At 48.8% G+C, this 14,882-nt stretch overlaps 1 protein-coding gene across 2 annotated transcripts in view; it reads right to left on the reverse strand.

Moving 5' to 3' along the window:
• The window catches only part of ALDH1A3 (aldehyde dehydrogenase 1 family member A3), a 40,692-nt gene that overhangs the window by 7,937 nt on the left and 17,873 nt on the right, over positions 1–14,882 (reverse strand). For both annotated transcript variants that reach the window (XM_070358137.1, XM_070358136.1), the window contains 4 exons: positions 13,637–13,739; positions 11,186–11,370; positions 1,905–2,069; positions 411–568 (listed from right to left, as the gene is read on the reverse strand). In XM_070358137.1, the coding sequence (XP_070214238.1) occupies positions 411–568; positions 1,905–2,069; positions 11,186–11,370; positions 13,637–13,739 (611 nt within the window). The remainder of the gene's footprint in view (positions 1–410; positions 569–1,904; positions 2,070–11,185; positions 11,371–13,636; positions 13,740–14,882) is intronic.

The following is a 14,882-nucleotide window of genomic DNA, read 5'->3' on the forward strand; positions in this document are numbered from 1 at the left end:
CATACTTTGCACAAGAACATGCGCTGCTCTTAGAATATAAAGGGGAGGTCCAACGCAGTGGTCAAGAGCACTGGCTTCATCAGAGCTGAATGGCTGGCTCTGAGCTCTGCTCTGCCGTGTGCTGGCTGTGTGACCCCGGACAAGTCACTCAGTCTCTCTGCATCTCGAGTCCCTCAGCTGTGAGAAGAGATGATGACACCATCCTGCTCAGAAGGTGGTCACAAGGAGGGGGCAACATGCTCAGACATGTGTGGTGCATAACGCAAGTCGGAAAGCTCTCTGCTCACAGAAGGGTAAGGAGACTGGCTGGCCAGCAGCTCGGGGGCTGGGCACTCACGCTTTACTTACCAGAAGGGTAAGGAGACTGGCTGGCCAGCAGCTCAGGGGCTGGGCACTCATGCTTTACTTACCAGACAGTTCCAGACTCTAACGCGGAGGCCAGCTTCAGGGCTTTATCGAGGTTTTTTGTGAACACAGCTGCCGTGAGTCCATATTCAAGGCTGTTTGCTCTTTTGATCACTTCTTCAATATTTTTGAACTTCAGTATTGGTTGCACTGGTCCAAAAATCTATGATTAATTGGAAGGATGGCAATGAGAGGCTGCGGAGTGAAGCGTGTATGCCCTGAGCAGGCACCTCCTTCATGTATGCTCTTTTCACACACCCAGTGCTCACACCCATGGGAGAGGATGAATGAAGGACAGCACCCAAGCATTCTTTTTAGCTGTGCGATGGTTGAAATCTAAAGGAAAAGACTGAACTAAACAAAAGTAAAAAATAACCACCAAAATACTATGTTGGTTGGAAGCCCTCTCACTGTGGTCAGGGCATCTAGAGGTCCCAGCCTCAGAGGAGCCTCTGCGTGTTGGGACGCACAGACAACTCTGAAAGTCATCCCTGGAAAGTTACTGTGAAGGGTGTTTGCAGGCACAGACTATGGGCCCTGGCCTCTGTGCTGTGTGTTCTATCAAGGAAGATGCCCTGAAATGTTTCCCTAATAATTCCCAGGGGAAGGAATGAGGCTGTGTTCCTCACCATCTGCAACACAGCAAATAAAAGGAAAGAATTACGAACATTCAGAGGTAATTTTGAAAGGAGCCTGTAATGGATTCAGTGTTCAGCACCACAGCTCAGGAGGACAGTGTCAGCCTGCCAAAATACCTCCCCGGTTCCCAATGAGCTTCTCTCACAGAGGTTAAACAGCTGAGTCTCATGCCATCACAGTACAGTTAGTAACTCCCCCAAATCTCAAGGAGAATGTGTATAAACAGCTCATACCAGCAAGACTCTGGCAGTGATTCCCTCTTTCATGTGCCCCCAAAAATGCCAAAGCCTGGAGGCCGAGCACCTGGGACCCAGGTGGGAACCACTTCCAGCTAGCTTAACAGTGGCCCCGAAAGACAGAATTACACTCTTACGGGAGTTACCCTAATTTCCACCACTCCAAGGATGCCCACGATGGACAACTTCTAAGAGACTTCTAGTCAGGACAGGTCTTTGGGATGAACAGTTGCCATTTAGGTTTGGTCTGGTGGAGTGAATGAGGCTTTGGGCCCTGAATCCCTGGCTCAGTTTCTGGTAAGAGCACAGGCTCTCCACCTGCAGCTAACCTGAGGACACGTCAGAGCACAGAAGAGGGACTGTTGTTCCCAGAGAGGATGAGCAAAGCATGGAAGTGGGGGTTAGGACAAGCTCTACACAGTTCATGGGTCCCAGGGCAGGACGACCGCCCAGAGGACTCCAAAGGAGAGGGAAAAGACCTCAGAGCAAGGAAAACACTCCCTTCCCAAAGGCTTCAGGGATCCCTTGGCCCTGGAGAAGGCTCTTTTTGAAAGGCCCAGCCCCTTTCCCCGCTCCCAGGGCCCCAGCTCGCATAGGACATGGTTTTCCTCACAGCCTGCTGACCTCCTCTTTGGCAATCCGCATGGTGTCCGTAACTTCTGAGAAGACGGTGGGTTTGATGAAGAGCCCCCTGTCTTCCATGGCGGAGCCCCCACATTCCAGCTTGGCTCCCTCCTTCTTTCCGCTCTCGATCAGATCGAGGATTTTGTCGAACTGCTTCTGGTCAATCTGTAAAACAGAGAGAAGTAAGCTTGGCTTCTTTCTGGATGCTGGCTGCCAGCGTATGTGTCCAACAGCCTCCTATGTGGTGGCTGACCTCATTATGTTCTAGCCAAGACAAAATTCATGGACCAGATGTGCCTTGTATGCAAATGTAGCTCCAATGCACAAATCTAGGTTCTCTGGGGCAGGGGAGAGATGGGCTGTTCTCATCCTCTCCAGGTATGAGTGTATTCATACATCTGACCCCCTCCATGGGTACTGTGTGCTTAGTCGCTCAGTCAAGTCCAACTGGACTTGCGACCCCCTGGACTGCAGCCTGCTAGACGCCCTTGTCCATGGGACTTTCCAGACAAGAATACTGAAGTGGGTTGCCATTTCCTTCTCCAGGGGATTTCCCCAACCCAGGGATCGAACCCACATTTCCTGTGTCTCCTACATTGCAGGCGGATTCTCTACCCACTTAGCCATCAGGGAAGCCATGCTCTTAAGCAAATCCATGGGTGAAACAAAATCTGAAGTGGTCATATTCTTGGTTCTAACTCTTGAATCTTTCTAGGGTTGTCAGATTTAGCAAATAAAACCACAGGATACCCAATTAAATTTGAATTCCTAAAAAAAACAAGAAACGATTTTTAAAGTATAAGCAAATCCCAAACAATATTTGGGAGATACTTATGCTAAAAATGTATCCACTGTTTATCTGAACTGGGTTGTCATTGCTTAGTTGCTAAGTTGTGTCTGACTGTTTGTGACCCCATGGATTGCAGCATGCCAGGCTTCCCTGTCCTTCACCATCTCCCAGAGTTTGCTCAAACTCATGTCCATTGAATCGGTGATGCCATCCAACCATCTCACCGTCTGTTGCCCCCTTGTCCTCCTGCCCTCAATCTATCCCAGCATCAGGGTCTTTTCCTATGAGTTGGCTTTTTGCATCAGGTGGCCAAATATTGGAGCCTAAGCTTCAGCATTTGAACTAGTTGCCTTGTATTTTATCTGGCAAAACTGCACACTGCTCCTAGGGCACCACAGATCAGAGTGTAACACTTACTGGAATTCTCCATCCACAGGGCAGAGAAGTGAGAAATAATGCTGACGACCTTACTCATCACCCGTGGATACAAAATAGAGGCTCAAGGGGGTAGACAGGCTGCTCCTGGTTGGCGGGGAGCCAGCTCATCAGAAAAGCTCTACTTTCTGCCACTTTGATTAAGGGGTCTCCTCAGCTGGAGTGTACCCTATAAATATCCAGCTTGTGGATGCTATACTCAACCAGCTGGCAAAGGGCACCTCTCTGGGAGACTCAAGGTGGGGAAGTGCTCTCCCCACTCAAAATGGTCCTTCTTACCAAGTCCATGGGAACCTTGTTCTTACCACGACTCTGTTGTAAATCCCTTTCGCTCTGGCTGGGAGAGACAGAGTTTTGTTAGACAGGTTTGCTGTAGCTGTGAGTTTCAGGTAAAAAAGTGGCTCAAATTAAGCAAATTTGAATAAAAAAATAAGCAAACCTAAGGAGAAAAGGAAAGATATACTTATCTAAATGCAGAGTTCTAAAGAATAGCAAGGAGAGATAAGAAAGCCTTCCTCAGTGATCAATGCAAAGAAATAGAGGAAAACAATAGAATGGGAAAGACTAGAGATCTCTTCAAGAAAATTAGAAATACCAAGGGAACACTTCATGCAAAGATGGGCTCAATAAAGGACAGAAATGGTATGGACCTAACAGAAGCAGAAGATATTAAGAAGAGGTGGCAAGAATACACAGAAGAACCATACAAAAAAGATCATAATTCCCAGATAACCATGATGGTCTGATCACTTACCTAGAGCTAGACATCCTGGAGTTCAAAGTCAAGGGGGCCTTAGGAAGTATCACTATGAACAAAGCTAATGGAGGAGATGGAATTCCAGCTGAGCTATTTCAAATCCTCAAAGATGATGCTGTGAAAGTGCTGCATTCAATATGCCATCTAATTTGGAAAACAGCAGTGGCCACAGGACTGCAAAAGGTCAGTTTTCATTCCAATCCCAAAGAATGTTCAAACTACCTCACAATTGTACTCATCTCACATGCTAGAAAAGCAATACTCAAGTTCTCCAAGTGAGACTTCCACAGTATGTGAACTGAGAACTTCCAGATGTTCAAGCTGGATTTAGAAAAGGCAGAGGAATGAGAGATCAAATTGCCAACATCTGTTGGATCATCGAAAAAGCAAGAGAATTCAAAAACACATCTACTTCTGCTTCATTGACTACTCTAAAGCCTTTAACCGTGTGGATCACAACAAACTGTTGAAAATTTTTCAAGAGATGGGACTACCAGACCACCTTACCTGCCTTCTGAGTAACCTGTATGCAGTTCAAGAAGTCACAGTTAGAACCTGACATGGAACAATGGACCGCTTCCAAATTGGGAAAGGAATACATCAAGGCTGTATATTGTCACCCTGCTTATTTATTCTATCCTGAGTACATCATGTGAAATGCCGGGCTGGATAAAGCACAAGCTGGAATCAAGATTGCCAGGAGAAATATCAATAACCTCAGATATGCAGGTGACACCACCCTTATGGCAGAAAGTGAAGAGGAACTAAAGAGCTTCTTGATGAAAGTGAAAGAAGAGAGTGAAAAAACTGGCTTAAACTCAACATTCAGAAAACTAAGATCATGGCATCTGGTCCCATCACTTCATGGCAAATAACAGGAAACAATGGAAACAGTGACAGACTATTTTCTTGGGTTCTGAAATCACTGCAGATGGTGACTGCAGCCATGTAAATAAAAGACACTTTCTCCTTAGAAGAAAAGCTATGACAAACCCATAATACATATTAAAAAGCAGAGACACTATTTTATCAACAAAGATCTATCTAGTCAAAGCTATGGTTTTTCCAGTAGTCACATATGAATGTGAGAGTTGGACCATAAAGAGAGCTGAGCACCAAAAAATTGATGCTTTTGAACTGTGGTGCTGGAGAAGACTGTTGAGAGTCCCTTGGACTGCAAGGAGATCAAACCAGTCAATCCTAAAGGAAACTGGTCCTGAATATTCATTGGAAGGACTGATGAAGTTGAAACTCCAATACTTTGGCCACCTGATGTGACGAACTGACTCATTGGAAAAGACCCTGATGTTTGGAAAGACTGAAGGTGGGAGAAGAAGGGGATGACAGAGGATGAGATGGTTGGATGGCATCACCAACTTGATGGACATGAGTTTGACCAAGCTCCGGGAGTTGGTGATGGACAGGGAGGCTTGGTGTGCTCCAGTCCATGGGGTCGCAAAGACTTGGATATGACTGAGCGACAGTGCAAAGAAATAGAGGAAAACAACAGAATGGGAAAGACTAGAGATCTCTTCAAGAAAATTAGAGATACCAAGGGAACATTTCATGCAAAGAAGGAGTTCAATAAAGGACAGAAATGGTATGGACCTAACAGAAGCAGAAGATATTAAGAAGAGGTGGCAAGAATACACAGAAGAACTGTACAAAAAAGATCTTCATGACCAAGATAATCACAATGGTGTGATCACTCACCTAGAGCTAGAAATCCTGGAACGTGAAGTCAAGTGGGCCTTAGAAAGCATCACTACGAACAAAGCTAGTAGAGGTGATGGAATTCAAGTTGAGCTATTTCAAATCCTGAAAGATGATGCTGTGAAAGTGCTGCACTCAATATGCCAGCAAATTGGGAAAACTCAGCAGTGGCCACAGGACTGGAAAAGGTCAGTTTTCATTCCAATCCCAAAGAAAGACAATGCCAAGGGATGCTCCAACTACCGCACAATTGCACTCATCTTACACGCTAGTAAAGTAATGCTCAATATTCTCCAAGCCAGGCTTTAGCAATACGTGAACCGTGAACTTCCTGATGTTCAAGCTGGTTTTAGAAAAGGCAGAGGAACCAGAGATAAGATTGCCAACATCTGCTGGATCATGGAAAAAGCAAGAGAGTTCCAGAAAAACATCTATTTCTGCTTTATTGACTATGCCGAAGCCTTTGACTGTGTGGATCACAATAAACTGTGGAAAATTCTGAAACAGATGGGAATCCAAGACCACCTGACCTGCCTCTTGAGATATTTATATGCAGGTCAGGAAGCAACAGTTAGAACTGGACATGGAACAACAAACTGATTCCAAATAGGAAAAGGAGTACATCAAGGCTGTATATTGTCACTCTGCTTATTTAACTTATATGCAGAGTACATTATGAGAAATGCTGGGCTGGAAGAAGCACAAGCTGGAATCAAGATTGCCAAGAGAAATATCAATAACCTCAGATATGCAGATGATACCACCCTTATGGCAGAAAGTGAAGAGGAACTAAAAAGTCTCTTGATGAAAGTGAAAAGAGGAGAGTTGAAAAGTTGGCTTAAAGCTCAACATTCAGAAAACTAAGATCATGGCATCTGGTCCCATCACTTCATGGAAAATAGATGGGGAAACAGTGGAAACAGTGTCAGACTTTATTTTTTGGGGTTCCAAAATCACTGCAGATGGTGATTGCAGCCATGAAATTAAAAGATGCTTACTCCTTGGAAGGAAAGTTATGACCAACCTAGATGGCATAATCAAAAGCAGAGATATTACTTTGCCAACAAAGGTCTGTCTAGTCAAGGCTATGGTTTTTCCAGTAGTTATGTATGGATGTGAGAGTTGGAGTGTGAAGAAAGCTGAGCACAGAAGAATTGATGCTTTTGAACTGTGGTGTTGGAGAAGACTCTTGAGAGTCCGTTGGACTGCAAGGAGTTCCAACCAGTCCATTCTAAAGGAGATCGGTCCTGGGTGTTCTTTGGAAGGAATGATGCTAAAGCTGAAACTCCAGTACTTTGGCCACCTCATGTGAAGAGTTGACTCATTGGAAAAGACTCTGATGCTGGGAGGGATTGGGGGCAGAAGGAGAAGGCGACGACAGAGGATGAGATGGCTGGATGGCATCACTGCCTCAATGGACGTGAGTTTGAGTGATGGACAGGGAGGCCTGGTGTGCTACAATTCATGGGGTTGCAAAGAGTCGGACATGACTGAGTGACTGAACTGAACTGAACTGAATTGAGCGACTGAACTGAACTGAATGGTGCATTTGGATGACTCTGTCCCTGAGGCACAGGCTGGCTTTCTTTGAAAGAGTTGGCACAAACCATGCAAGCCCCTTTACCAGTCATCTCATGAAATGTGGATTCAGTGTTAAAATACCAACATGATCCATACCTCACACTTTGTACTAGGATAGATTCCAAATAGATCAAAGACTTAATCATGAAAGGTGAAGTCATAAAAAGTCTTCAAATTCTCTCAGGTGGGAGAACGCCTTGGTGAAACAGGAGTGGTGATGGCCTTTCTATGACTTGAAATGCAGAAGCCAAGAAGGAAAGATTAATAATTTTGAGTAAGTAAAAAAGGAAGGCAAAAGCATCATAAGCAAAGTCAGAGGGCAAAACAGCAAACTGGAAAAAACTGACAAGTCACATAATAGATAAAGCTAATCTCTCTAGGATGCAAAGAATTCTTATAAGTGACAAAAAATGATCAGCAGTACAAGTTAAAAATATGCAAAGCACTGGCATGGTTGATAGAAAAGGAAACATAAATGACCTTTAGATATAATACTAACATGTTCCTCTTTACTCTTATAAGAGATATGCCATGCTGTGCACTGTTCTGTGCTGTGCTCAGTCGCTCAGTTGCGTCCGACTCTTTGAGACACCATAAACTGTAGCCCACCAGGCTCCTCTGTCCATGGACTTTCTCCAGACAAGAATACTGGAGTGGGTTGCCATGCCCTCCTCCAGGGGATCTTCCCATCCCAGGGATTGAACCTAGGTCTCCTACATTGCAGGCAAGTTCTTTACCAGCTGAGCTACCCGGGAAGCCCATAAGAGATATATGTACATTAAAAACAAATGAGATATCATTTTGAACTATCAGATGGGCAAAACGCCACACGTATTCTGTTAGTAAGGCTGGAGAAACAGGCAGGCTCATGCAAGGTTGGTGGGAGCATGAGTTGGTTCATCCTTTTGGAAGGTAAATTGGTGATGCTTATAGAAATTACAAATGTTCTCTCACTCAGCAATGCCACTTGGGCAGTTTGTCCTGTGGATTTCCTTGCACACATGCAGAATGACATACTCCGCAGTGCTGTACGTGATTGCACACACCCACAGACTTATCAGTACATGTTTCTAAAATTCTGTTGGATTCATACAGTGGAATTCTATGTACTTATAGAAAAGAACAAGGCAGGTTCCTGTGGTTTGGCATGGTACAGAAGGCTCTTCAAGTTTCTTGTTAGGGGATAAAAATCAAGGTGCAAAACAATATTGTGTACAGGTATCTGGGGTAAAAACAAGGGAGACCAGAATTCATATTACATTCTTGTATACATACTCAATTTTGGTTGTATATACAAAAATTCTGAGACTTTTCACCTAAGAACTAAGTACACAAGATACCCATGGAGGGAAGTGTAATAACCATGTCTATGAATGAATGGAAGGGAGCTTTCTCACTATTGACCTTTATATGTATTTTGGCTTTTGACCATGTGTATGTGTATGCGTGCTCAGATGTGTCTGACTCTGTGATCCCATGGACTGTAACCTGCCAGGCTCCTCTGTCCATGGGACTTTCCAGGCAAGAATACTGGAGTGGGTTGCCATTTCTTCCTCCAGGGGATCTTCCTGATCCAGGGATCAAATCCATGTTTCCTATGTCTCTTGCATTGGCAGGGAGATTCTTTTCCACTCTGCCACCTGGTAAGCCCCCCATGTGTATGTACGGCCATCTCAAAAAGTAATTCAAATTACAACAGGCCTGGTAATCTGGTAATTTCTCTCTGGATGAACCAAGTCTTGGGTTAAAAGCCAGGATTGCTCTTTCCTCCTCTTCAGAGACCAAGAGATTTGTGGGGCTTCAGCAAACTACAGATCTTCAGTGGCCGCTGACCATGTTCTGCCTCCAAGACCATCTATCCTGCAGCCAGCACTAGGTCTCCCTGGAAACTCTACCCATCCAGATTGACTCTCCCTGGTCAGTCTGTGTGAATACGTTGTTTAAATCTAATAATCCTCCATGAATGTCAGCTTCCGTCTCACAGTGCAGGAGAAGAACCTGCTATGAAGTGAGGCTGTGCCAGAGCGCCACACCAGAGATAGAGAAGCAGGGCCCAAGGGTAGCCAAGGCAGCGAGCAGCTCTGCTGAGAGGAGAGGGTGGGGAGGACTTGGGACCCTGCCCTGCACCAGGTGGCCTGTGTGAGTCCGTGCATCTCTTCGCTCGGTTGCCAAATAAACTTGAATAATTTTGGAGCATGCCGGCTGCCTGTAGTGGACCCTGAGCTGGTCAGCTAGTTGTTTTACTAGCATGAGATAGACAGGACTATTTAGACAGCTGTAAATCCTCTCAGAGTAAAATCTTATTAAAGTAGATGAAAAAGCACTTTGGGAGGAAAAAAAAAAAAAACTCAGCAGCATCCCTAAATAATACGCTGAAGTTAGATGGCTTAAGGGAGTTTTCAATAGGACTTTCAGCAGCATCAAAAGCACTGATGAAATCAACACCACTCCGCTCTCTTGGAAGAGATTTGTATATCTGGCTTCAGAAGTCAAGCCTGAAACCTTGGAAAGAGACTTACGATTAATGATGGGGTAAAAGGGATTCCTTAGGATGGATCAGCTCACATATTTCCCACAGATTCTGGATCAGCTTCACAATCACAGCAGATTCGATAATGACTTGTGGCCATGTCTGTATGCAGACCTGAAATCCAACCAAGGCCGCTGCACTTTGTCTCACTGGCCACTACTAGGTTGGGGGTTGAGGCCTGACAGGAAGTGGAGCATTGGCCACAAGTAGAGATATTTCTCTCCACCAGGATCACGTGGCACCAGAGCCCCAGCATGTGGGCTGGGCCAAGGCAGAGGTGGGCGCTGCGGCCAGACACACACCTTTTCCACGTGGTCCTCCCCACTCCCCAGCCAAGGCGTCCCCCCAAGGATGGTCAAGCAAGACCTAACTGATGTGGCTTGAAGTCACGTACATTCACTTCCACCTAGCTTAGGAAGCCTGCTGTTTAATGCCTCTCCCCTTAAAGAATAAAAACTTATTAGATGCCTTGAAATTTCCTTAATATGCATCAATAGCTCTGTCTTCCAGATGAGGAAACTGAGGTTTGGCAGGAGCCTGTGGTTTTCACAAAATTCCAGAGCCAAACTTGTCCTCAGTTCCACGGCTTCCCGTGGAAGCACACAGGGCCAACGCAGTGGGTGAGTCGCTAGTTCCCGGGACAGATGCAAATGGGTGAGTCCTGACATGTGATTTGAAACTTCCTGGCTGGAGCAGGACTTTGGCTACAAGTAAAGTGGGTTGCTGTTGAGCTCCATTTCAATAATTCATGTGATGGTTAGGCTGTCCTCTTTTAAATATTTATCCGTCTGCTGCCCTGCACAGTTAGAAAGTGATACAGGATGTGCCCTCTTCCTGAGGTTATTAAACCTCGGCGTTATGATCATTTTCATCCTGTTGTTAGCTTCGCAAACCAGGCCGCCAGAGACATGTTCCTGCTGTTCAGAGATGTAGCCCGATCCTCTGAGCCCTCTCTGCTGGGATTCTGATGGTCACCTCGTCCTGTAACTCCCATGGGCTGGGAGACCGCTAGGCCTCTGACTCCAGGTGCCACTTCCACCTGCACTCTGCTGCCTTTCAGCCAGGCTTCTAACTCGCTTCTGCAGAGAGGCCAGCTAAGCAAGCAGCCTCTGCCTGCGGCTCTCTCCTGGGGACACTGCGGCTCAGAGAAGAGGTGCCTCTGGCTGGGGGGTGCAGGCACACGGGCTTCTGAACCAGGAATGCCTCCCTTCTGCCAAGGCCCAGAGCTCAGTATTACCTGCCGTGAAGAGTCGAGTGTCTGCGTGTCCACTCTGATTTCATAACCCTACCAAGGCCTGACAGGACTGAACTGTCAGTCAGCATTGGAACAACAGCCCTCAGTGGGCAGGCAAGCGGGTAAGGGAGCCCTCGCTTCAAGAAGGACCCTGAAGCCAGGGAACAGCTGAGCTGCGCAGGGTCAGAGCCCTGCTTGCTTAACCCCCCAACTTGCACTTGGGACGTGACGCCTCAGTTACCTGGGGCCCCTGTTCGGTCCTGACGTCAAAGGGGTCTCCAACCGGCCGCTTCTTGGCATACTCCACGCTCCGCCTGACAAACTCGTCATAGACCTGCTCCTCCACGAACACCCTGGAGGCGGCCGTGCAGCACTGGCCTTGGTTGAAGAACACTCCCTGATGGGCGCACTCCACCGCCAAGCTCACTGCAGGGAGGGGCAGCGGGGAGAGGAAGCGATTAAGTCGTTAGGGCTGGACGGGCGACAGCTGCAGCTCTAATTGCCCACACGGGAAAACAGGCCTCGGGATGGTTGCAGTGCAGAAATTAATTTTGCTCAGCATTTCCCCAAAGCAGAGGATGGGAAAGGGGGTTTTCGGGTCCACAGAGTTCTGGGTTAAATAGGTCCCTGACTGCTGGATGTCTCAGCATCTTTACTGTGCTAATGAGCATGGAGACTGTTCATATCCCCATCTCCCTTGCCCACGGATCCCTCCCCTTCCTTTTCTGGGGACTAGTGGTCTATAAAATAATCTTTTGTAAGTATTGATGTTGACCAGTTGGTGAGAATTTTTCAAGGGGCCAAAATTTTCCACCTTGAGTGACAAGGGGGAGCTTATGAAAGGAACACAACACTACGCGTGACTTAAAAGGGTTTAAAAAATGTATTGATTCTGCCTGATGAAGGCTGGATTTGCACTGTAGAGCTACACTGAAATAAAACCAGGTACTCAAGCTGAACTAGCAGGGTGCTCAGGGAGAGAGGCCACTGACATCCGCTGAGGGGCTTCTACAGCCCACCTGCCCGCCCCCCAAATCCAGGGCAGCTTCGCTTCGCATAAAGCAAGAGCCAGGCCCCCCTGGACATGGGTGGAGGTTCCACGTCAGCCAGCACTGCTCTCCGGGCAGCTCTGAGGAAGGCTGCTCTGGGCTTTAAGAGCCGTCGTTACCCAGCAAGGGCTTCTGTGTCAGTCACTGTCACAGCAGGACAGCGTTACAAGGTTCTGTCTCCGCCTGCACCCCACCTCCTCCTAGGCAGCTTCAAACTACCCCTGCTCCAGAACAGCTCATTTACTTCCTGACAGCACCCAGAGGCGGGCAGCTGCCGTGTTGGGAGACGGTGGCATGTTACTGTTGATACTACGCCTGGGATGCCAACTATGCCAGGATTGAATTTTGTGGACGGGCACTGCCCAGCCGAGGAACAGGAGATGGGTGTTTATGACCCTTGTCAAGCCAACACTCAGACAGGAGTCCGTGTTTCTGCTGCAGGCTTCCTGGTTGGGAGGGAAGAGAGTGCGCTGATGGGCAGAAGGGGCGCCCAGGTCTGGAGTCAAAGGAGGGCACAACAGGAGTCCTGCTCTCTGAGACCGGAGCTTCAAGCTCCACATGTGGGTCACAGTGGGGCAGCACCCAGGACTGCCCCACGTGGCTGCACAGACCATTAGCAACACTGGTCCTACTTCCCGTAGGAAGCTGCAAACCAGGCGAAAACGAGCAGTCCGTCTTCACACCCAGCTCCCCTTCCTTCGGGGGTGCTTGAGTCCTCGCCCAGTCCTCTCCCTCTGCGAGGAGAACTGCTACCAGTGATCTACACCTGGGCCAGAAACGACGGTAGGGTCACTTCTTCTTGGGGAATTGTGCAATTCCAACCTTATCTGACCATGGAACGAGAGGCTTCGGACTGCTTGAAAGGCATCCCAGGCACCAATGGGCAGGCACGGAGGTGCTCATCAAGGCAAAAGCGTTTTAGTGTCCTTGAGAAATCACACCTTGGGCAGCTGACCCTGCCAGCAGGTCAGCCACGGCCCGACGTGGCCCTTTCTTCCCTCTTCTGGACACAGCAACCCAGAATATTGCTTACTTTAATGTTGTATTGTGAGACACAAGCTTCTGGACAGGCAGGCTTTCCCAGGGAAGAGGCAGTCAAGGGAAAGACAGCACCCAGGCCAGCAGAATACTCCCGAGGGCCCCTGCCATGGGCCTCTGATTTGTCAGGTTTGAGACAAAGAAGAAAGGAACCCCTCAAGTCCTCCAGAGCCGGCAAGCAGTGCAGGAAGCACTGAGCTAGAGGGCAGAGTGATGAATGCCTGTGGGGGTGCCCGTCCCCTCCTCCTGACCTCCCCTCCCCCCACACACAGGTCTTCTCTCTGAAGAAGACCCAGACCCACTTGTCACGGCCCCAGCTCTGCAGGGACAGGGAAGGAAAACTCAGCCTCGAAGGGCAGAAACAGGCGGCCCTCGTGGCTACACATTTTTATGCCCTCCTCCAGGGCGGCTTCCCACTGCCAGTGAAGCTGGCCTTTGGGTCTCCATCTGCCTGTTATTTACAGTGTGATGACCCGAGGTGGAGAAATGTCCCTGCGATGCGTGTGCCTGTTTTCCCTCAACTGGTTCTGACTCAGGCAAGGAAGTGAGGAGAAAGCTGTGGACCGAGTGAAGCCTCTGCGACTCCGGGAAGTGGGGAGACTCACGGTCAGCATCAGCACACACGATGCAGGGGTTTTTCCCACCAAGCTCCAGCGTCACCCTCTTCAGGTTGCTGTGGGAGGCCGCCTCCTTAACCAGCTTCCCAACCTTCGGGATAAAAACCAGACAGGAGAAGCCTCAGACAGAGCTGAAGTGGCGGGACGATCTGAGCAGGCCCTGGGCCGTGGTGCTGCCCCCTCCGTGCCCTGGGCTCTCGCAGCGTGTCCTCCTGGACCCGACCGTGACCCGGCTGGAATCCAGGCTCGAGCAGCTCCCTGCAGGAGTGGGCTGGAGCCTCGAAGGCCCATGGCTCGCCCACGGCCACCCACGGTGAGCGGCGGAGCTGACCTCGCCTGCCGCCTACCGCCAGCAGCAGCTGGTCTTGCCTAAGGGACTGAGGGGCGGCGGCTCTGCGCGGCCCTTTGGTCTGATCTGAGGGACCTCCAAGGGCTAGAGAAACGGGGGACCTGATCTGCAGGACGGGAAGGTGCCCATCCTCTGGAAATGCACCCCACGACCGAGTGCCCCGGGAGGAGGGAGAGAACGGCTTCTCCGTTTCACCGTGGTAAATCTGTAAGCTGGGCCCGTCACCCCTACACCGCTGGAGGGGGGCCTGGCTCAGCAGCGCCTCGTCCTGGGGCCACCAGCTCAGGACCGGCAGACTAAGAGACCAGGGCGCACAGGGGCCTAGGGCCAGACAGCCAGCAGGGGGCGGAGCTGGGCTCCCCAGGGCTGAGGGGAGGGTGCCAGCATGAAGCAGGGCACTCAGAGCCGGTGCGCTGGGACAAGCCAGATGGCCCCACGGGCAGCCCCACGGTCCCAAGAGAGGGCAGCGGGGGCAGGGACGCGCCCCTTGTTGGGCAGAAGACAGGAGACCTGGGAGCCACTGCGGGGCCCCCTCTCTGCCCCCACCCCTCTGTCTCCGTCTTGAGGGTCCTGTTCTCCAACCACAGAAGAGGGGCTGGGGACCCCTGCTGGAGGACACTAGGAGAAATAGGCACGCTTATTGCCTGGGAGATTTTATCCATCTATTTTTTAAGTACAGCAGTGCTTTCTCATTAGAAATAATTCCACATATAGATGCATATAAATTAAAGGGGAAAGATTTTATCTCCCCTCATCTGTTAATGCCCCAGGACTTACCGAGGAGGCCACAGTAAGAATTTCTTGGGAGTCTTTCCAGGCAATTTCTATTTCTCTACACATACCTTTTTATTAATAGTATATATATATATATATATATATATATAC

The sequence above is a fragment of the Bos mutus genome, chromosome 21 (genome assembly GCF_027580195.1).
Source record: "Bos mutus isolate GX-2022 chromosome 21, NWIPB_WYAK_1.1, whole genome shotgun sequence".
Classification (NCBI taxonomy): Eukaryota; Metazoa; Chordata; class Mammalia; order Artiodactyla; family Bovidae; genus Bos; species Bos mutus.